The sequence below is a fragment of the Bombina bombina genome, chromosome 4, assembly GCF_027579735.1.
Source record: "Bombina bombina isolate aBomBom1 chromosome 4, aBomBom1.pri, whole genome shotgun sequence".
Classification (NCBI taxonomy): domain Eukaryota; kingdom Metazoa; phylum Chordata; class Amphibia; order Anura; family Bombinatoridae; genus Bombina; species Bombina bombina.
This window is the reverse complement of record NC_069502.1, coordinates 798,117,982-798,140,353: the sequence shown is the minus strand read 5'-3', so window position 1 is coordinate 798,140,353 and position 22,372 is coordinate 798,117,982. Positions and strand designations below refer to the sequence as shown.

The 22,372-nt window shown below is 40.5% G+C and overlaps 1 protein-coding gene across 1 annotated transcript in view; it reads right to left on the bottom strand.

The window, feature by feature from the left end:
• Positions 1 to 889: 889 nt before the first annotated feature.
• The window catches only part of LOC128657872 (zinc finger protein OZF-like), an 84,919-nt gene continuing 63,436 nt past the window's right edge, over positions 890 to 22,372 (bottom strand). The window contains exon 4 of the mRNA XM_053712301.1: positions 890 to 4,235. Coding sequence (XP_053568276.1) covers positions 3,220 to 4,235 — 1,016 coding nt within the window. The 3' untranslated portion in view covers positions 890 to 3,219. The remainder of the gene's footprint in view (positions 4,236 to 22,372) is intronic.

Genomic DNA, 22,372 nt, shown 5'->3' with positions numbered 1-22,372 from the left:
CTGAATATGGCCGTATATAGATTGATCAGCTAAAACATAATCTATGCGGGAATAGTTTCTGTGTGGGTTTGAGTAAAAGGTGTAGGTGCGTTGGGAAGGGTGTTTCAGTCTCCATGTGTCAAGTAAAGTCAGGGTTTGAATGAGGGACACTGTGTCAGTGAGTGTTTTAGGGGGAACACTGCTACGTCCCGTCGAACAATCCAAGATGGGGTCAAATGCCAAGTTAAAGTCCCCTGCTAGAACAAGGGGTCCCTTCAGGTGAGAGAGTATATGACGTTTGAGTGTTTTCAGGAATTTGGTCTGTTTTGTGTTAGGAACATAAATGTTGGTCAATGTTAACGGCCTATTAAATAGTAGGCCAGTCACTATTATCCATCTACCTCCCGGGTCAGTGACAGTTTCTAGCAGTTGGAATGGTAAGTGTCTGTGGAACAGAATCCCCACCCCTCCTGTTTTTCTGGTATTATGGGAGAAGTATCCCACAGGGTAGTCTTTGTTAGAGAATAGAGGGGGGGAATCCTTAGGGAAGTGGGTCTCCTGGACGAAGACTATGTCTGCTTTTATCTTTTTGAACCACGCCAGGGCTACAGAGCGCTTGGTAGGAGAGTTTAGCCCTTTAACGTTCTGTGTGACTATTGAGACTAACGGAGGCGCCATGATATTCTGGGTATCCAGCGGTTTATGATGTTTAGCTTAAGTGTATGCAGGTGGATGCTAACGTGTTTACTAAGGGGAATAGAAAGGGTAGTTCTTACCTGAAGCCGCAATTCCTCTCGAAGTGTACCGCCCCGTCCAGACCAAATAGAGGGGGGAAGTGTAGAGAAGAGAAGGGGGAAGCAAAGGACAGATAGAAGTCTAAAAAAATAAAACACAATGATTAGTAATCCAGTTATAAACTGAACATCAATATTAATACACAAAAAATTATACAAACAGTGCATGAGTATTCTAACAGGAGTACTCATAGGTAGAGTAGGGGGGAAAAAGTGGCTGCTACTACGTTTGGTAGCAGGCCGGTTTTCTAATGACGTTATTTTATAGGAACGTGTATTCTGGTAGGTCGTCTAGAAATATGGGCAGCAAATGTAACAAGCCATATGGGAGGTTAATCTCACTTTTGACAGCTAGGATAATCAACAAACCTCATTAACCATATGTAGGGACTAAGTAGGGGGACAGTAAAACTGGGATTCTAATGTTACTGCTATAAATCTAGATGGCTAGGGACCAGATGTTTATTCTAGGCATGTACAGTATGGCTAATAAAAAGCAGAAAGCAAAACCGCACATTCAATACATTAGTTAAATGTTTTTCAAGTGAGTCAGTCCGGGTTTGAGGATGGGTCTTTGGTCTGTGTTCTGTTCCGTTTGTGGCGTGAGACCTGAGTCCAATCTTGTCGTCGTGTTCGCTGGTCTTTAGGTGGAGGAGGCATGTCGGATATGGAGGGAAGAGTAGGGGGCCGAATGCCCAGTTGGGAGCAGAATGATTCCAGATCTTCGGGGCTTCTGTAGATTGCAGAAACATTGTCCTTTACTACTCTGAGACAAAAAGGGAAGCCCCAACGATATGGTATTTTTTGTTCTCTCAGAAGCAACGTCAGGGGTTTAGCCTCCCTCCTCTTTGTTAAAGTCATTTGGCTCAGGTCTGCAAAAAATTGTAAAGCATGTCCCTCAAATGTAATAGGTGCATGTTGTCGTGCTGCAGATAGGATATCTTCTTTGTCTTTATAATTTGTAAATTTCAGTATAATGTCCCGCGGGGGTGCAGGGTCTTTGGGCAGGGGTCTTAAGGCACGATGAAAACGGTCCAGCAGATATTCTTTACCCCTGACTTCTTGATTTTTGTTTCCCATGAGCTCATTAAACAGTTTCTGGAGAAAGGGCAACAGATCTGCAGCTTTAATAGATTCAGGGACTCCCCGTATCCTGATGTTGTGGCGCCTGCCTCTATTATCCAGGTCCTCAACCTGATCTTGTAGTTGCTGAATAATATTGGAATTGCAGGTAGAATGTTGGATTTGTTGGTCAAGTAGCCTGTCTGTGCTTTCTAGGCTTTCTTCCAGATTTGCAATTCTATTGCCTATTTCGCTAATTTCTTTTTTAACCTCAGTGAGGCTTGATTTAATCATTGAGCTCACTTGTGTTATGAAGTTGGAGAAATCTTCTTTAGAGGGAAGAGATAGTATATCTGCCTTAGTAAGAATATTGTCTTCTTCCAATGTTATGTCAGTCTCTGCCTGCGCAGGGGGAGATTTTGAAGGAGAAGAGGGAGTGTGTGCAGTGGGGTTATCCATGGCCTTGAAGAAAGAGTGAACTTTAGGTATAACTGCCCCAGTTCCCTTTAATGTTTTTTCAGTTCTGGGCCCTTTCCTAGTAGCCATTAAAGAGCAATGTTAAACAAGGTTTAGATGTAACTATCAGGGTCAGGCTAATGCCGGGTTGTGAGCTAGGTTGCTGCCCGCTGTGAGGAGACTGGTCACTCTTGGTAAAAATGGAGAGGATTGTGACAAAGAGGGCCTCTGCAAATGATATCTAGTTATCCACGTGGCCTGAGTATGGCGGAGATAACTGCCCAATATCGTTGAGGTATTCACTGTGTCTTGGGTTGCGCTCACATATGGTGTGTAACAGACTCATCTATATATATTTTCAAAGGGTTTCATACTCCTTTATGCAGCGGCTCTATATGTATGGCCTTGCGTGGGAGCTCTGAAGGATTTACTCACTGCGGTGTCTGGAGCCGTTGGATTTTGCAGTCACATATTGCCTCAATGTCTGATCGCAGTCTCCTGTATTCCGGAGAGGTAAGATGACGGTAATTCAGCCGGACAGGCCTGTGGTTTGAAAATATAGTGGCCTCCGGGTGTTTGTGTCGGACCGTGTGGTCAGCCGCACTGTGTTAGGAATGCTGATCTTCTTCGGTGATGGCTGTAGGTTAAAACTTCAATTACTCGATCAGTGATGTTAGCGGATGTTCTGTAGCTAAGAGTCACATATATAAGGATGTTCCTAAGCCTTTAAAAGTCTTAATAAAACTGGCCTCACACCGGAGCTCTTTCAGCTTGCGTCCATTTCTGAAGCAGGCTAGCTCCGCCCCCTATATATTAGTTTTTAATGATATAACAAGATGCTGTTTATTCATTGCTGTAATGTTTTGTATGATTTTTTTGATGTGTAATAAGATTTGTTTTCAGGCTAAAACATTTTCCAGTCAGAACATCAAATTGCATTTTCTGCTGTATGAATTTTCTGATGCATAATAAGATTTGATTTCCAAGTAAAACATTTTCCACAGTCAGAACATGAAAATGCTTTTTCTCCTGTATGAATTTTCTGATGCATAAGAAGAGTTGATTTCTGATTAAAACATTTTCCACAGTCAGAACATGAAAATGCTTTCTCCCCTGTATGAATTTTCTGATGCATAATAAGATTTGATTTCCGAGTAAAACATTTTCCACAGTCAGAACATGAAAATGCTTTTTCTCCTGTATGAATTTTCTGATGCATAAGAAGAGTTGATTTCCGAGTAAAATATTTTCCACAGTCAGAACATAAAAATGCCCTTTCTCCTGTATGAATTTTCTGATGCATAATTAGATTTGATTTCCGAGTAAAACATTTTCCACAGTCAGAACATGAAAATGCTTTTTCTCCTGTATGAATTTTCTGATGCATAATAAGATTTGATTTAAGAGTAAAACATTTCCCACAGTTAGAACATGAAAATGCTTTCTCCCCTGTATGAATTTTCTGATGCATAAGAAGATTTGATTTCTGATTAAAACATTTTCCACAGTCAGAACATGAAAATGCTTTCTCCACTTTATGAGTTTTCTGATGCTTAATAAGAGTTAGTTTCAGAGTAAAACATTTTCCACAGTCAGAACATAAAAATCCTTTCTTCCCTGTATGAATTTTCTGATGACGAATAAGATTTGATTTCTGATTAAAGCATTCCCCACAATCAGAACATGAAAATTCTTTTTCTCCTGTATGAATTTTCTGATGAGCAACAAGATATTTTTTACGGTTAAAACATTTCCCACATATAGGACAGGAAAATTGCTTTTTTCCTGTATGAATATTTAGATGTTTAAGAAGATGTGATTTTTTAAGAAAACATTTCCCACATTCAGAACATAAATTTCCCACGTGGCTTTTTTGATTTTGAAGATGTAAAGAAGCATCTGCACTCTGATCATGACTAGGATTATTGCAGTTTGTGAATTCACCTATCAAAAAGAAACACAACGGGAGTAATGTTATTAATTACATCATTATTTTATAATGAGAACATATAAACTGTTCTGATTTAGTCATTCCCCTACACTTGTAGTAGACACTGTGACAAATAGACCTTTTCCCAGCTTCCATGCTAAGGCTTAAGGGCAGTTTACTGGACATTAGGGACCATTTCTGAGAATTCACACTTAATTAAAAACCAAACTAAATAGAAAATGAATGTTGTTTTTCTACCTAATGTATCTAGTCCTTTTAAAATTATGTTCACAGAAACTTAGTAATATAAAGATAAGTTTATGGGTTGAAATAATTGTAACTACTGTTTGCTTGCTTGCTTTTGTTTAAAACAAGGATGACTCTAGAACAACAAAAACAACAAAGAAAATGGCCCCAGGTGGTGTAGTATATCTAAGCAATATATAAAATCTTCATCATAGAGAAGAATCTCACTCACGTGTCAACTACACCTTCTGGGATAATGAGCAGCTCCCCAGCCAGCTGTGTTACTCAGGCAATTCTGTTATACCATTTAGATGATGATTATTTAGCTGAAAAAGCTTAAATACCCCAATACAGCTAAACCAAAAGGATATCAACTTGTGACAAATCTCCAAAATAACATCAAACCACCACAGTAACACCTAGATTTAGAGTTTTGCATTAGCCGACAAAACCAGCGTTAGAGGCTCCTAACGCTGGTTTTGGGCTACCGCTGGTATTTAGAGTCTTGTAGGTAAGGGTCTAACGCTCACTTTCCAGCCGTGACTTTTCCATACCGCAGATCCCCCTACGCCAATTGCGTATCCTATCTTTTCAATGGGATCTTTCTAACGCCGGTATTTAGAATCTTGGCTGAAGTGAGCGTTAGAAATCTAACGACAAAACTCCAGCCGCAGAAAAAAGTCAGGAGTTAAGAGCTTTCTGGGCTAACGCCGGTTCATAAAGCTCTTATCTACTGTGCTCTAAAGTACACTAACAGCCATAAACTACCTATGTACCCCTAAACCGAGGTCCCCCCACATCGCTGCCACTCTATTAAATTTTTTTAACCCCTAATCTGCCGACCGCACACCGCCGCCACCTACGTTATCCCTACGAACCCCTAATCTGCTGCCCCTAACACCGCCGACACCTACATAATATTTATTAACCCCTAATCTGCCGCCCCCAACGTCGCCTCCACCTACCTACAATTAATAACCCCTAATCTGCCGACCGGACCTCATCGCTACTATAATAAAGTTATTAACCCCTAATCCGCCTCAATAACCCTATAATAAATAGTATTAACCCCTAATCTGCCCTCCCCGCAAAAGGCCCTTTTAAGGGCTGGTAAGGTAAAAGAGCTTTTCTATTTTAATTTTAGAATAGGGTAGGGCATTTTTCTATTTTGGGGGTCTTTGTTATTTTATTAGGGGGCTTAGAGTAGGTGTAATTAGTTTAAAATTGTTGTAATATTTTTCTAATGTTTGCAAATATTTTTTATTTTTTGTAACTTAGTTCTTTTTTATTTTTTGTACTTTAGTTCGTTTATTTAATTGTATTTATTTGTAGGTATTGTATTTAATTAATTTATTGATAGTGTAGTGTTAGGTTTAATTGTAGATAATTGTAGGTATTTTATTTAATTAATTTATTGATAGTGTAGTGTTAGGTTTAATTGTAACTTAGGTTAGGATTTATTTTACAGGTAATTTTGTAATTATTTTAACTAGGTAGCTATTAAATAGTAAATAACTATTTAATAGCTATTGTACCTGGTTAAAATAAATACAAAGTTGCCTGTAAAATAAATATTAATCCTAAAATAGCTACAATATAATTATAATTTATATTGTAGCTATATTAGGGTTTATTTTACAGGTAAGTATTTAGCTTTAAATAGGAATAATTTATTTAATAAGAGTTAATTTATTTTGTTAGATTTAAATTATATTTAATTTAGGGGGGTGTTAGGGTTAGACTTAGCTTTAGGGGTTAATGCATTTATTAGAGTAGCGGTGAGGTCCGGTTGGCAGATTAGGGGTTAATACTTGAAGTTAGGTGTCAGCGATGTTAGGGAGGGCAGATTAGGGGTTAATACTATTTATTATAGGGTTAGTGAGGCGGATTAGGGGTTAATACATTTATTATAGTAGCGGTGAGGTCCGGTCGGCAGATTAGGGATTAATAATTGTAGGTAGGTGGAGGCGACATTGGGGGCGGCAGATTAGGGGTTAATAAATATAATATAGGGGTCGGCGGTGTTAGGGGCAGCAGATTAGGGGTTCATAGGGATAACGTAGGTTGCGGCGGTGTACGGAGCGGCAGATTAGGGGTTAAAAAAAATATGCAGGTGTCAGCAAGAGCGGCAGATTAGGGGTTAAAAAAAATATGCAGGTGTCAGCAATAGCGGCAGATTAGGGGTTAATAAGTGTAAGGTTAGGACTGTTTAGACTCAGGGTTCATGTTAGGGTGTTAGGTGTAGACTTAGGAAGTGTTTCCCCATAGGAAACAATGGGGCTGCGTTAGGAGCTGAACGCTGCTTTTTTGCAGGTGTTAGTTTTTTTTTTCAGCTCAAAATGCCCCATTGTTTTCTATGGGGGAATCGTGCACGAGCACGTTTTTGAAGCTGGCCGCGTCCGTAAGCACCGCTGGTATTTAGAGTTGCAGTGGCGGTAAATTATGCTCTACGCTCCCTTTTTAGAGCCTAACGCAGCCCTTCTGTGAACTCTAAATACCAGCGGTATTTAAAAGGTGCGGGGGAAAAAAAGCCAGCGTTAGCTACACGGGTCGTTAGCGACAAAACTCTAAATCTAGCCGTTAGTGAATTAACTCTAAATAGACTGATGTTACTACACACGAACAATGGCACCACAAGGGCTTTTTCCCTCTTATTGAATAATTACAGACTAAATAATATTCTTAGTCAGTCAAATATTAATTATATAGGGAATGGTGCTAATGCATAAATAAATATATTTCTAAAGACTAAGAAGAATTACACAAAGAATGCGGATATCTCCTGTAAGTATGCACCTGTAAGCACTCTCAGCCTAGACTATGAGGCAGTAATTCCAGAACGGGTTAAAATAAAATATAACTTTTATTGTAAATTGCTCTTAAAATAAGGGTGACACACAAATTAAAAACGACACTAGCACCTCCAAGACATCTATGAAATAGTTCACTCTAAGGAGGACTCATTAAATCAAAGGCCTAATATAAATGATTGTATCCTCCTCGATAGAGTTATAATTGCTCTGCTATACTACTGCTGTTGGGTCCAAATAATGTTTGTGTATGGTCATAATATGACTAACACCCTGTATAAGGATATTTGGTTACCCTAATAGCTCTGGTTCATGTGGTATAAGCCAGAATTGTGTCTATTTATATAAGTTTTTTCTGTAAGGACAATAGCTGCTTAGTCTATCTTGGTGAAGCAACCACTCCTCACTAGTTAATGGTATAACTAGTGGGTGTTTATTGAAAAGCGATACTTAGTGTTGCTTATATACAAATATGTAACGTTTTGTGCGCAACACTGGTGTTATATATTATTTTAAACACATATGTAGAATTGCTTTCTGATGTATAAGTTCAATACATTTCACAACCGATTGATCAGTGCAAATCTTTATTGTTATGTTAGTACTGTATTTTTTCTGTTATCCTTCACTTTATAAGTACTATAGGATTGCCATTGGTCTAGCTAATGCTATAGTCACTAATTGATTACTGATATATACAGCATAAAAATAGCAGCAACAAACAATGATATCACTATATTGTCCATATAAGTTACAATTTCTTCTTCTCTATTAGCGCAGTGTACATATCACCCACAATATCTAGTGTTAATTACAAAGCGTCAACACTATCATTGTGTTGCCACTTGGTATCACTGTTATGTTAGATTCAATCCGCGCTACAAACTTGTAACCAGAAATTATAGTGTCTTACATACAGGACAAAACTGTCAATCTCTGTCGCTGTATTGTGTGGTTCAGTTTGAACTGGTTTGATACCTCTACTTCTATCAGTTCTGATTGCTACTAACTCGGTTTGTTCTTTTTCTCTCTCTATTGTCCTGCACAGTTGAAAGTATGGCTGTCCGTATTATTATTAACGAGGACTCTGGCTAAGTCTGGCACAACCCAGACTGTTCAACAAATTAACTAAGTATGGCAGATACTAAATATAGGTATAATTTAGATTAACATGGAAGTGCTAGGCTTTTAAAAGATTGAGAGCGCCCAAACGCTCGCTATGACTCCTGACTAGTTTCGCCCCTCCGGGCTTTGTCAAAGGCGGCGAGACGCCGATTCTTTGGGAGTATATACCGGTTAAACCGGAAGTCCCGCCTTGCTTCTTTTGTAATTGACTCATGATTGGACAAGATTCATTGATTGACAGCTTCCACTTCCAATCATGTATTGCTGTTAGTATGTGTCCTCTGCTGGGGTTACACGAGCTGTCAGAGAATTGTGTGACAGATTCAGTCAGTGCTCTGTACTACTTCTTTAAGTAGTCTAATTGAATTAATATTGTCATGATGTTTAAAATATTGATACGTGTTCCATTATTGGAAGGGATACTAATCATTATAGCTATACATTCATTCCCATTTAAATATATGTTTCAATTCTAGTCTGCTAGAAAACAGAATTTATGCTTACCTGATAAATTACTTTCTCCAACATTGGTGTGTCCGGTCCACGGCGTCATCCTTACTTGTGGGAACCAATACCAAAGCTTTAGGACACGGATGAAGGGAGGGAGCAAAGCAGGTTACCTAAACGGAAGGCACCACAGCTTGCAAAACCTTTCTCCCAAAAATAGCCTCCGAAGAAGCAAAAGTATCAAATTTGTAAAATTTGGCAAAAGTGTGCAGTGAAGACCAAGTCGCTGCCTTACATATCTGGTCAACAGAAGCCTCGTTCTTGAAGGCCCATGTGGAAGCCACAGCCCTAGTGGAGTGAGCTGTGATTCTTTCAGGAGGCAGTCTCATAAGCCAATCGGATGATGCTTTTAAGCCAAAAGGAAAGAGAGGTAGAAGTCGCTTTTTGACCTCTCCTTTTACCAGAATAAACAACAAACATGGAAGATGTTTGTCTGAAATCTTTTGTAGCCTCTAAATAGAATTTTAGAGCACGGACTACGTCCAAATTGTGTAACAAACGTTCCTTCTTTGAAACTGGATTCGGACACAAAGAAGGTACAACTATCTCCTGGTTAATATTTTTGTTAGAAACAACCTTAGGAAGAAAACCAGGCTTAGTACGCAAAACCACCTTATCTGCATGGAACACCAGATAGGGCGGAGAACACTGCAAAGCAGATAACTCGGAAACTCTTCTAGCAGAAGAAATTGCAACCAAAAACAAAACTTTCCAAGATAGTAACTTAATATCTATGGAATGTAAAGGTTCAAACGGAACCCCTTGAAGAACTGAAAGAACTAGATTTAGACTCCAGGGAGGAGTCAAAGGTCTGTAAACAGGCTTGATCCTAACCAGAGCCTGAACAAATGCTTGAACATCTGGCACAGCTGCCAGTCTTTTGTGTAGTAAGACAGATAAAGCAGAGATCTGTCCCTTTAGAGAACTTGCAGATAATCCTTTCTCCAAACCTTCTTGTAGAAAGGAGAGAATCTTAGGAATTTTTATCTTATTCCATGGGAATCCTTTGGATTCACACCAACAGATATATCTTTTCCATATTTTATGGTAAATCTTTCTAGTTACCGGTTTTCTGGCCTGAACCAGAGTATCTATCACAGAATCTGAAAACCCACGCTTCGATAGAATCAAGCGTTCAATCTCCAAGCCGTCAGCTGGAGGGAGACCAGATTTGGATGTTCGAATGGACCCTGAACAAGAAGGTCCTGTCTCAAAGGTAGCTTCCATGGTGGAGCCGATGACATATTCACCAGGTCTGCATACCAAGTCCTGCGTGGCCACGCAGGAGCTATCAAGATCACCAAGGCCCTCTCCTGATTGATCCTGGCTACCAGCCTGGGAATGAGAGGAAACGGTGGAAATACATAAGCTAGGTTGAAGGTCCAAGGTGCTACTAGTGCATCTACTAGAGTCGCCTTGGGATCCCTGGATCTGGACCCGTAGCAAGGAACCTTGAAGTTCTGACGAGACGCCATCAGATCGATGTCTGGAATGCCCCATAATTGAGTTATTTGGGCAAAGATCTCCGGATGGAGTTCCCACTCCCCCGGATGGAATGTCTGACGACTCAGAAAATCCGCCTCCCAGTTTTCCACACCTGGGATGTGGATCGCAGACAGGTGGCAGGAGTGATCCTCCGCCCATTGAATTATTTTGGTCACTTCTTTCATCGCCAGGGAACTCCTTGTTCCCCCCTGATGATTGATGTACGCAACGGTCGTCATGTTGTCTGATTGGAACCTTATGAATCTGGCCTTTGCTAGCTGAGGCCAAGCCCTGAGAGCATTGAATATCGCTCTCAGTTCCAGAATGTTTATCGGGAGAAGAGACTCTTCCCGAGACCATAGACCCTGAGCTTTCAGGGATTCCCAGACCGCGCCCCAGCCCACTAGACTGGCGTCGGTCGTGACAATGACCCACTCTGGTCTGCGGAAGCTCATTCCCTGGGACAGATGGTCCAGGGTCAGCCACCAACGGAGTGAATCTCTGGTCTTCTGATCTACTTGAATCATTGGAGACAAGTCTGTATAGTCCCCATTCCACTGTTTGAGCATGCACAGTTGTAATGGTCTTAGATGAATTCGTGCAAAAGGAACTATGTCCATTGCTGCAACCATCAACCCTACTACTTCCATGCACTGCGCTATGGAAGGACGAGGAACAGAATGAAGCACTTGACAAGAGCTTAGAAGTTTTGATTTTCTGACCTCTGTCAGAAAAATCCTCATTTCTAAGGAATCTATTATTGTTCCCAAGAAGGGAACTCTTGTCGACGGAGACAGAGAACTTTTTTCTATGTTCACTTTCCATCCGTGTGATCTGAGAAAGGCTAGAACGATGTCTGTATGAGCCTTTGCTTTTGACAGGGACGACGCTTGTATTAGAATGTCGTCCAAGTAAGGTACTACTGCAATGCCCCTCGGTCTTAGAACCGCTAGAAGGGACCCTAGCACCTTTGTGAAAATCCTTGGAGCAGTGGCTAACCCGAATGGGAGGGCCACAAACTGGTAATGCTTGTCCAGAAAAGCGAACCTTAGGAACTGATGATGTTCTTTGTGGATAGGAATATGTAGGTACGCATCCTTTAGATCCACGGTAGTCATAAATTGACTTTCCTGGATAGTGGGTAGAATCGTTCGAATGGTTTCCATCTTGAACGATGGTACCCTGAGAAATTTGTTTAGGATCTTCAAATCCAAAATTGGTCTGAAAGTTCCCTCTTTTTTGGGAACTACGAACAGATTGGAATAAAATCCCATTCCTTGTTCCTTTATTGGAACTGGGTGTATCACCCCCATCTTTAACAGGTCTTCTACACAATGTAAGAATGCCTGTCTCTTTATTTGGTTTGAGGATAAGTGAGACATGTGGAACCTTCCCCTTGGGGGTAGTTCCTTGAATTCCAGGAGATAACCTTGAGAAACTATTTCTAGCGCCCAGGGATCCTGAACATCTCTTGCCCAAGCCTGAGCAAAGAGAGAGAGTCTGCCCCCCACTAGATCCGGTCCCGGATCGGGGGCTACTCCTTCATGCTGTTTTGTTAGCAGCGGCAGGCTTCTTGGCCTGCTTACCCTTGTTCCAGCCTTGCATCGGTTTCCAGGCTGGTTTGGGTTGTGAGGCATTACCCTCTTGCTTAGAGGATGCAGAATTAGAGGCCGGTCCGTTCCTGAAATTGCGAAAGGAACGAAAATTAGACTTATTTTTAGCCTTGAAAGACCTATCTTGTGGGAGGGCGTGGCCCTTTCCCCCAGTGATGTCTGAAATAATCTCTTTCAATTCTGGTCCAAATAGAGTTTTACCTTTGAAAGGGATGTTAAGCAATTTTGTCTTGGATGACACATCCGCTGACCAAGACTTTAGCCAAAGCGCTCTGCGCGCCACGATAGCAAACCCTGAATTTTTCGCCGCTAATCAAGCTAATTGCAAAGCGGCATCTAAAATAAAAGAGTTAGCCAATTTAAGTGCGTGAACTCTGTCCATAACCTCCTCATATGGAGTCTCTCTACTGAGCGACTTTTCTAGTTCCTCGAACCAGAACCACGCTGCTGTAGTGACAGGAACAATGCACGAAATTGGTTGTAGAAGGTAACCTTGCTGTACAAAAATCTTTTTAAGCAAACCTTCCAATTTTTTATCCATAGGATCTTTGAAAGCACAACTATCTTCGATAGGAATAGTAGTGCGTTTGTTTAGAGTAGAAACTGCCCCATCGACCTTAGGGACTGTCTGCCATAAGTCTTTTCTGGGGTCGACCATAGGAAATAATTTCTTAAATATAGGGGGGGGGGAACAAAAGGTATGCCGGGCTTTTCCCACTCCTTATTTACTATGTCCGCCACCCGCTTGGGTATAGGAAAAGCGTCGGGGTGCACCGGAACCTCTAGGAACTTGTCCATCTTGCATAATTTCTCTGGAATGACCAAGTTGTCACAATCATCCAGAGTAGATAACACCTCCTTAAGCAGTGCGCGGAGATGTTCTAATTTAAATTTAAATGTCACAACATCAGGTTCAGCTTGTTGAGAAATTTTTCCTGAATCTGAAATTTCTCCATCTGACAAAACCTCCCTCATGGCCCCTTCAGATTGGTGTGAGGGTATGAAAGAACAATTATCATCAGCGCCCTCCTGCTCTTCAGTGTTTAAAACAGAGCAATCGCGCTTTCTCTGATAAGTAGGCATTTTGGATAAAATATTTGCTATGGAGTTATCCATTACAGCCGTTAATTGTTGCATGGTAATAAGCATTGGCGCACTAGATGTACTAGGGGCCTCCTGCGTGGGCAAAACTGGTGTAGACACAGTAGGGGATGATGTAGTATCATGTTTACTCCCCTCATCTGAGGAATCATCTTGGGCAATTTCATTATCTGTGGCAGTACTGTCCTTACTTTGTTTGGACGCTACGGCACAATTATCACATAAATTTAAATGGGGAGACACATTGGCTTTCATACATATAGAACATAGCTTATCTGAAGGTACAGACATGTTAAATAGGCTTAAACTTGTCAACAAAGCACAAAAAAACGTTTTAAAACAAAACCGTTACTGTCTCTTTAAATTTTAAACAGAAAACACTTTATTACTGAATATATGAAAAAGTATGAAGGAATTGTTCAAAAATTACCAAAATTTCACCACAGTGTCTTAAAGCATTAATAGTATTGCACACCAAATTTCAGAGCTTTAACCCTTAAAATAACGGAACCGGAGCCGTTTATAAATTTAACCCCTATACAGTCCCAGCTATAGTCTTTGCTGAGACCCAACCAAGCCCAGAGGGGAATACGATACCAATTGACGCCTTCTAGAAGCTTTTCCAGCAATTTTTAGATCCTCACACATGCATCTGCATGCCCTGCTCTCAAAAAACAACTGCGCAGTAATGGCGCGAAAATGAGGCTCAGTCTACAACTAGGAAGGCCCCCTGACTGGAAAAGGTGTCTAACACAGTGCCTGCCGTTTAATAAACGTTCCCCAAGTTTATAAATGCAAATTGTTAGCATAAATATGAATAAAATGCCCAAATAAATCAATCGATTTAGCCCATAAAAATGTCTACCAGTTTTTTAGCCCATAATAAGCCCTTTATTCTGTTTGTTTGACTAAGAAAATGGCTTACCGGTCCCCATGAGGGGAAATGACAGCCTTCCAGCATTACATCGTCTTGTTAGAAATATGGCTAGTCATACCTTAAGCAGAAAAGTCTGCTAACTGCTTCCCCCAACTGAAGTTACTTCATCTCAACAGTCCTATGTGGAAACAGCAATCGATTTTAGTTACTGTCTGCTAAAATCATCTTCCTCTCACAAACAGAAATCTTCATCGTTTTCTGTTTCAGAGTAAATAGTACATACCAGCACTATTTTAAAATAAACACTTGATAGAAGAATAAAAACTACATTTAAACACCAAAAAACTCTTAACCATCTCCGTGGAGATGTTGCCTGTGCAACGGCAAAGAGAATGACTGGGGTGGGCGGAGCCTAGGAGGGACTATATGGCCAGCTTTGCTGGGACTCTTTGCCATTTCCTGCTGGGGAAGAGAATATCCCACAAGTAAGGATGACGCCGTGGACCGGACACACCAATGTTGGAGAAATTTATAAATACTTTGTATTACTGATAAAAAAAGGGGGGGGGGGGGGAAATAACTTTAGACTATCTTTATATATTACTATTGATATTTGTTATAGGTTTTGGCCTGTGCTACAGTGGAGAAATGATGTAGTGTTTTAATATTAATGTGCACATACGTGAAACTACCTATAAGTGTTGGTGAAAAAGTATATGTGAAAATAAAAAAGGATTATTAAATCTCAATATTGCTGTGAGTGCTTCCATTATTTGAAGAACACCTCTATGTTAAATAAAACATTTTTTGTGATTTATTGGTGTATATTTTGATGCTTAAATATTAGTATTGTTATAAAAGTTGTCTTGCTATTGATTTCGAAGCAAGCTGTGTGAATCTGTGCTGTTGAATGTGTGTATTAATTATGTGATTGGTTGAATTTGTTTGTTTATTATGAAGGCACTGGTTGGACAATCTATACCAGTGATTCGTGACTGTGTTGTTCTAGATAGATTTTGTGACACTTAATTTATTTGTGAAAAGTTAGGGGAAGGGGTGAAAAGACTGTTTTGACAAAACCTTCTCTATTTTTATGACTCTTCAATTTGTAAATTATTATTTATATTGTTTCTTATTGTTTTTCATATAATGTGTCTAGCTTTCTAATTGTGATCTGTTTCTAATAATTCTTTGATCATTTGATTTGAACCCTTTACATATTCTATACGGTTCATGTATCCATATATACATCATGATGTTTACAGAAAAATATAATAGTTGTTCTGTTCATTAAGCCCATGTGGTTGGACTGAGTTTAATAAATAGATCCACCTGCTCTCAGCTTTCAATAGGGCTGTCTCTAAATTTCCTCCTCTCATTCCTAAACTCACTTTTTCTATACCCCAGCATTGTAAATCATTTGGGTTTGAATTGTGGAATTTTAAGAAATGTGCAGCTACACTTCCTTATCTTTCGCTGCATTTTTGATATTTCTTAAGGGTTCCATTAACCTCAGATGTAGTTTCCTTGAGGTCATTCCTACATAGTATAGGTTGCATGTACAGTGTAATACATAAATTACACTCTCTGTATTGCAACTTATGTATCTTTTGATGTTATGTTTTTTCCCGAATCTATCTCTGATGGTATCTGTGTTACGTATGTATTTACAGGTGCTGCAGTTGCCACATTTACGTGCTCCTTGTTTGAATGCTGTTTTAGTTTTCTTCTTTTGAAAGTGACTACTAGTTACGAGATCTTTTACTTTTTTCGTCCTTCTGTATCCTACTGAGGGTCTATCACCTAGAGTGGTCTTTAGTGTCGGATCCAACATTAAGATATTCCAATGTTTCTGTATGATGTTCAAAATTTGTGGAGTTTGGCTGTTGTATGTCATAATTAGCCTGGGTATATTAGAGCTCTTTTTGTGTTTTTTGAAGAGGAGGTCATGTCTTGGAGTATGTGCTGCTCTATATTTAGCTTTTTTGGTACTCCTTTTACTGTACCCTCTTTTCCACAGTCTTTCTTCCAATTCTTTTGCCCTGATGTTGAATACCTGCTCATCTGAGCAATTTCTGCGTAGTCTTAAAAATTCTCCGGTTGGTAGACTTTTCATTGTGCCCGGAGCGTGTGCACTTGTACTGTGTAGCACACTGTTTGCAGCAGTAGGCTTCCTGTATAGATCAGTAGTCACATTACCGTCATTGTTCTTATTAATTGTTATGTCCAAAAAGTTTATTTTGGTGAGACTTTCTTCATGTGTTAATTTGATGTTCAGATCATTTTGATTTAAATGTTTTAAGAAATTTAATAACTCACTGTGTGTGCCCTCCCAGATGAAAAGGATGTCCTCTATGAACCGTATCCACAACGGGATATTGTCAGTATACTTTTGATTGCTTTCTGTAAACACAAATTCTTTCTCCCACCAGCCTAGAAACAAGTTGGCATAAGTGGGGGCACAGGTAGTGCCCATTGCTGTGCCTCTGGTCTGAAGATAGAACTGGCCATCAAATGTGAAAAAATTGTAATTCAGTACAAAATCCAACATGTTTAAAATGAACTTGTCATGTTCCCTGTTTTCTTCAGAATATCTTTCTAAAAAGTATCTGATGGCTTGTAACCCTTGTTGATGGTTAATCGAGGTATAAAGGGACTCTACATCTGTAGTGACTAGCCAAGTAGTGTCATTTAGAGTTAAATTTTCTAGTCTTTGTAGAACCTGCCTAGAGTCTTGTACATATGAGGGCAGTTCTTCTACATACTGACGTAATCTTAAATCAATATATGAGCTAGCTCTCTCTGTTAAGCTCTCAATGCCTGACACTATGGGCCTGCCTGGTGGAATTTGTGCATTTTTATGTATTTTCGGTATCATATAAAAAGTGGCAACCTTAGGTTTGTCCACTTTTAGATATTTGTGTTCTTTAGTTGTGATGACTCCTTCTTTGAAGGCCTTGTTGACCATGTTGGAATAAATTTTTGAATAGCCTTCCATGGGATTATGTAACAATCTAGTATAACAGGACTTATCTTTTAGTTGTTTGTTGGCCTCTTTAAGGTACAGATCTATAGGCCAGATGACTATGTTGCCACCTTTGTCTGATCCACGAATGACTACTTTGTCCCATTGTGTCATTTCGCGTATTGCCTGTTGTTCTTCAAACGTTAAATTGTATTTTTTGGGGGCTAGTTTGAGTGATGTAATATACCGGCACACACAGTCTCTGAACATCTCAATTTGAGGATTGTTGTAATTTTTTGGTACAAATGTGGATTTGTTTCTTATGTTTCCTCTCCATCTGTCTGGAGTCTTAGGTTCTGATTCACCTAGTAAATCTTCTAGATCATTTAAAGTTAATCTTTCTTCTTCTGTCCATCCTGACATATTTTCTTCCGATGAGAAGATTTTTTTCAGAAACAATTTTCTAGTAAACAATTAAAGAAGTAGTACAGAGCACTGACTGAATCTGTGGAATGGAAGCACTCACAGCAATATTGAGATTTAATAATCCTTTTTTTATTTTCACATATACTTTTTCACCAACACTTATAGGTAGTTTCACGTATGTGCACATTAATATTAAAACACTACATCATTTCTCCACTGTAGCACAGGCCAAAACCTATAAAAACTATTAAACTCAGTCCAACCACATGGGCTTAATGAACAGAACAACTATTATATTTTTCTGTAAACATCATGATGTATATATGGATACATGAACCGTATAGAATATGTAAAGGGTTCAAATCAAATGATCAAAGAATTATTAGAAACAGATCACAATTAGAAAGCTAGACACATTATATGAAAAACAATAAGAAACAATATAAATAATAATTTACAAATTGAAGAGTCATAAAAATAGAGAAGGTTTTGTCAAAACAGTCTTTTCACCCCTTCCCCTAACTTTTCACAAATAAATTAAGTGTCACAAAATCTATCTAGAACAACACAGTCACGAATCACTGGTATAGATTGTCCAACCAGTGCCTTCATAATAAACAAACAAATTCAACCAATCACATAATTAATACACACATTCAACAGCACAGATTCACACAGCTTGCTTCGAAATCAATAGCAAGACAACTTTTATAACAATACTAATATTTAAGCATCACAATATACACCAATAAATCACAAAAAAACAGAATTTATGCTTACCTGATAAATTACTTTCTCCAACGGTGTGTCCGGTCCACGGCGTCATCCTTACTTGTGGGAAATATCTCTTCCCCAACAGGAAATGGCAAAGAGTCCCAGCAAAGCTGGATATATAGTCCCTCCTAGGCTCCGCCCACCCCAGTCATTTGACCGACGGACAGGAGGAAAAATATAGGAGAAACCATATGGTACCGTGGTGACTGTAGTTAGAGAAAATAATTTATCAGACCTGATTAAAAAACCAGGACGGGCCGTGGACCGGACACACCGCTGGAGAAAGTAATTTATCAGGTAAGCATAAATTCTGTTTTCTCCAACATTGGTGTGTCCGGTCCACGGCGTCATCCTTACTTGTGGGAACCAATACCAAAGCTTTAGGACACGGATGAAGGGAGGGAGCAAATCAGGTTACCTAAACAGAAGGCACCACGGCTTGCAAAACCTTTCTCCCAAAAATAGCCTCCGAAGAAGCAAAAGTATCAAATTTGTAAAATTTGGCAAAGGTGTGCAGTGAAGAGCAAGTCGCTGCCTTACATATCTGATCAACAGAAGCCTCGTTCTTGAAGGCCCATGTGGAAGCCACAGCCCTAGTGGAGTGAGCTGTGATTCTTTCAGGAGGCTGCCGTCCGGCAGTCTCGTAAGCCAATCGGATGATGCTTTTAAGCCAAAAGGAAAGAGAGGTAGAAGTCGCTTTTTGACCTCTCCTTTTACCAGAATAGACGACAAACAGAGAAGATGTTTGTCTGAAATCTTTTGTAGCTTCTAAATAGAATTTTAGAGCACGGACTACGTCCAAATTGTGTAACAAACGCTCCTTCTTTGAAACTGGATTCGGACACAAAGAAGGTACAACTATCTCCTGGTTAATATTTTTGTTAGAAACAACCTTTGGAAGAAAACCAGGCTTAGTACGCAAAACCACCTTATCTGCATGGAACACCAGATAGGGCGGAGAACACTGCAGAGCAGATAACTCTGAAACTCTTCTAGCAGAAGAAATAGCAACCAAAAACAAAACTTTCCAAGATAACAACTTAATATCTATGGAATGTAGAGGTTCAAACGGAACCCCTTGAAGAACTGAAAGAACTAAATTTAAACTCCAGGGAGGAGTCAAAGGTCTGTAAACAGGCTTGATCCTAACCAGAGCCTGAACAAATGCTTGAACATCTGGCATAGCTGCCAGTCGTTTGTGTAGTAAGACAGATAAAGCAGAAATCTGTCCCTTTAGAGAACTCGCAGATAATCCTTTATCCAAACCTTCTTGCAGAAAGGAAAGAATCTTAGGAATTTTTATCTTATTCCAAGGGAATCCCTTGGATTCACACCAGCAGATATATCTTTTCCATATTTTATGGTAAATCTTTCTAGTTACCGGTTTTCTGGCCTGAACCAGAGTATCAATCACAGAATCTGAAAACCCACGCTTTGATAGAATCAAGCGTTCAATCTCCAAGCCGTCAGCTGGAGGGAGACCAGATTTGGATGTTCGAATGGACCCTGAACAAGAAGGTCCTGTCTCAAAGGTAGCTTCCATGGTGGAACCGATGACATATTCACCAGGTCTGCATACCAAGTCCTGCGTGGCCACGCAGGGGCTATCAAGATCACCAAGGCCCTCTCCTGTTTGATCCTGGCTACCAGCCTGGGAATGAGACGAAACGGTGGAAACACATAAGCTAGGTTGAAGGTCCAAGGCGCTACTAGTGCATCCACTAGAGTCGCCTTGGGATCCCTGGATCTGGACCCGTAGCAAGGAACCTTGAAGTTCTGACGAGACGCCATCAGATCCATGTCTGGAATGCCCCATAATTGAGTCAATTGGGCAAAAATCTCCGGGTGGAGTTCCCACTCCCCCGGATGGAATGTCTGACGACTCAGATAATCCGCTTCCCAGTTTTCCACACCTGGGATGTGGATCGCAGATAGATGGCAGGAGTGATTCTCCGCCCATTGTATTATTTTGGTTACTTCTTTCATCGCCAGGGAACTCCTTGTTCCCCCCTGATGATTGATATATGCAGCAGTCGTCATGTTGTCTGATTGGAATCTTATGAATCTGGCCTTTGCAAGCTGAGGCCAAGCCCTGAGAGCATTGAATATCGCTCTTAGTTCCAGAATGTTTATCGGGAGAAGAGACTCTTCCCGAGACCATAGTCCCTGAGCTTTCAGGGATTCCCAGACCGCACCCCAGCCCACTAGACTGGCGTCGGTCGTGACAATGACCCACTCTGGTCTGCGGAAGCTCATTCCCTGGGATAGGTGGTCCAGGGATATCCACCAACGAAGTGAATCTCTGGTCTTCTGATCTACTTGAATCACTGGAGACAAGTTTGTATAGTCCCCATTCCACTGTTTCAGCATGCACAGTTGTAATGGTCTTAGATGAATTCGCGCAAAAGGAACTATGTCCATTGCTGCAACCATCAACCCTACTACTTCCATGCACTGCGCTATGGAAGGACGAGGAACAGAATGAAGCACTTGACAAGAGCTTAGAAGTTTTGACTTTCTGACATCTGAAAGGGACGACGCTTGTATTAGAATGTCGTCCAAGTATGGTACTACTGCAATGCCCCTCGGTCTTAGAACCGCTAGAAGGGACCCGAGTACCTTTGTGAAAATCCTTGGAGCAGTGGCTAATCCGAATGGGAGGGCCACAAACTGGCAATGTTTGTCCAGAAAGGCGAACCTTAGGAACTGATGATGTTCTTTGTGGATAGGAATATGTAGGTACGCATCCTTTAGATCCACGGTAGTCATAAATTGACCTTCCTGGATAGTGGGTAGAATCGTTCGAATGGTTTCCATTTTGAACGATGGTACCCTGAGAAATTTGTTTAGGATCTTTAAATCCAGAATTGGTCTGAAGGTTCCCTCATTTTTGGGAACCACGAACAGATTTGAGTAAAATCCCATTCCTTGTTCCGTCATTGGAACTGGGTGTATCACTCCCATCTTTAACAGGTCTTCTACACAATGTAAGAACGCCTGTCTCTTTATTTGGTTTGAGGATAAGTGAGACATGTGGAACCTTCCCCTTGGGAGTAGTTCCTTGAATTCCAGAAGATAACCCTGAGAAACTATTTCTAGCGCCCAGGGATCCTGAACATCTCTTGCCCAAGCCTGAGCAAAGAGAGAGAGTCTGCTCCCCACTAGATCCGGTCCCGGATCGGGGGCTACTCCTTCATGCTGTTTTGTTAGCGGTAGCAGGCTTCTTGGTCTGCTTACCCTTGTTCCAGCCTTGCATCGGTTTCCAGGCTGTTTTGGACTGTGAGGCATTACCCTCTTGCTTAGAGGATGCAGAATTAGAGGCCGGTCCGTTCCTGAAATTACGAAAGGAACGAAAATTAGACTTATTCTTGGCCTTGAAAGGCCTATCTTGTGGGAGGGCGTGACCCTTTCCCCCAGTGATGTCTGAGATAATCTCTTTCAATTCTGGTCCAAAGAGAGTTTTACCCTTGAAGGGGATGTTAAGCAATTTTGTCTTGGATGATACATCCGCTGACCAAGACTTTAGCCAAAGCGCTCTGCGTGCCACAATTGCAAACCCTGAATTTTTCGCCGCTAATCTAGCTATTTGCAAAGCGGCATCTAAAATAAAAGAGTTAGCCAATTTAAGTGCGTGAACTATAGGAAAAGCGTCAGGGTGCACCGGAACCTCTAGGAACTTGTCCATCTTGCATAATGTTTCTGGAATTACCAAGTTGTCACAATCATCCAGAGTAGATAATACCTCCTTAAGCAGTGCGCGGAGATGTTCTAATTTAAATTTAAATGTCACAACATCAGGTTCAGCCTGTTGAGAAATTTTTCCTGAATCTGAAATTTCCCCATCTGACAAAACCTCCCTCATGGCCCCTTCAGATTGGTGTGAGGGTATGACAGAACAATTATCATCAGCGCCCTCCTGCTCTTCAGTGTTTAAAACAGAGCAATCGCGCTTTCTCCGATATGCAGGCATTTTGGATAAAATATTTGCTATGGAGTTATCCATTACAGCCGTCAACTGTTGCATGGTAATAAGCATTGGCGCGCTAGAAGTACTAGGGGCCTCCTGCGTGGGCAAAACTGGCGTAGACACAGAAGGAGATGATGTAGAACCATGTCTACTCCCTTCATCTGAGGAATCATCTTGGGCAATTTCATTATCTGTGGCAGTACTGTCCTTACTTTGTTTGGACGCTATGGCACAATTATCACACAATTTGAAGGG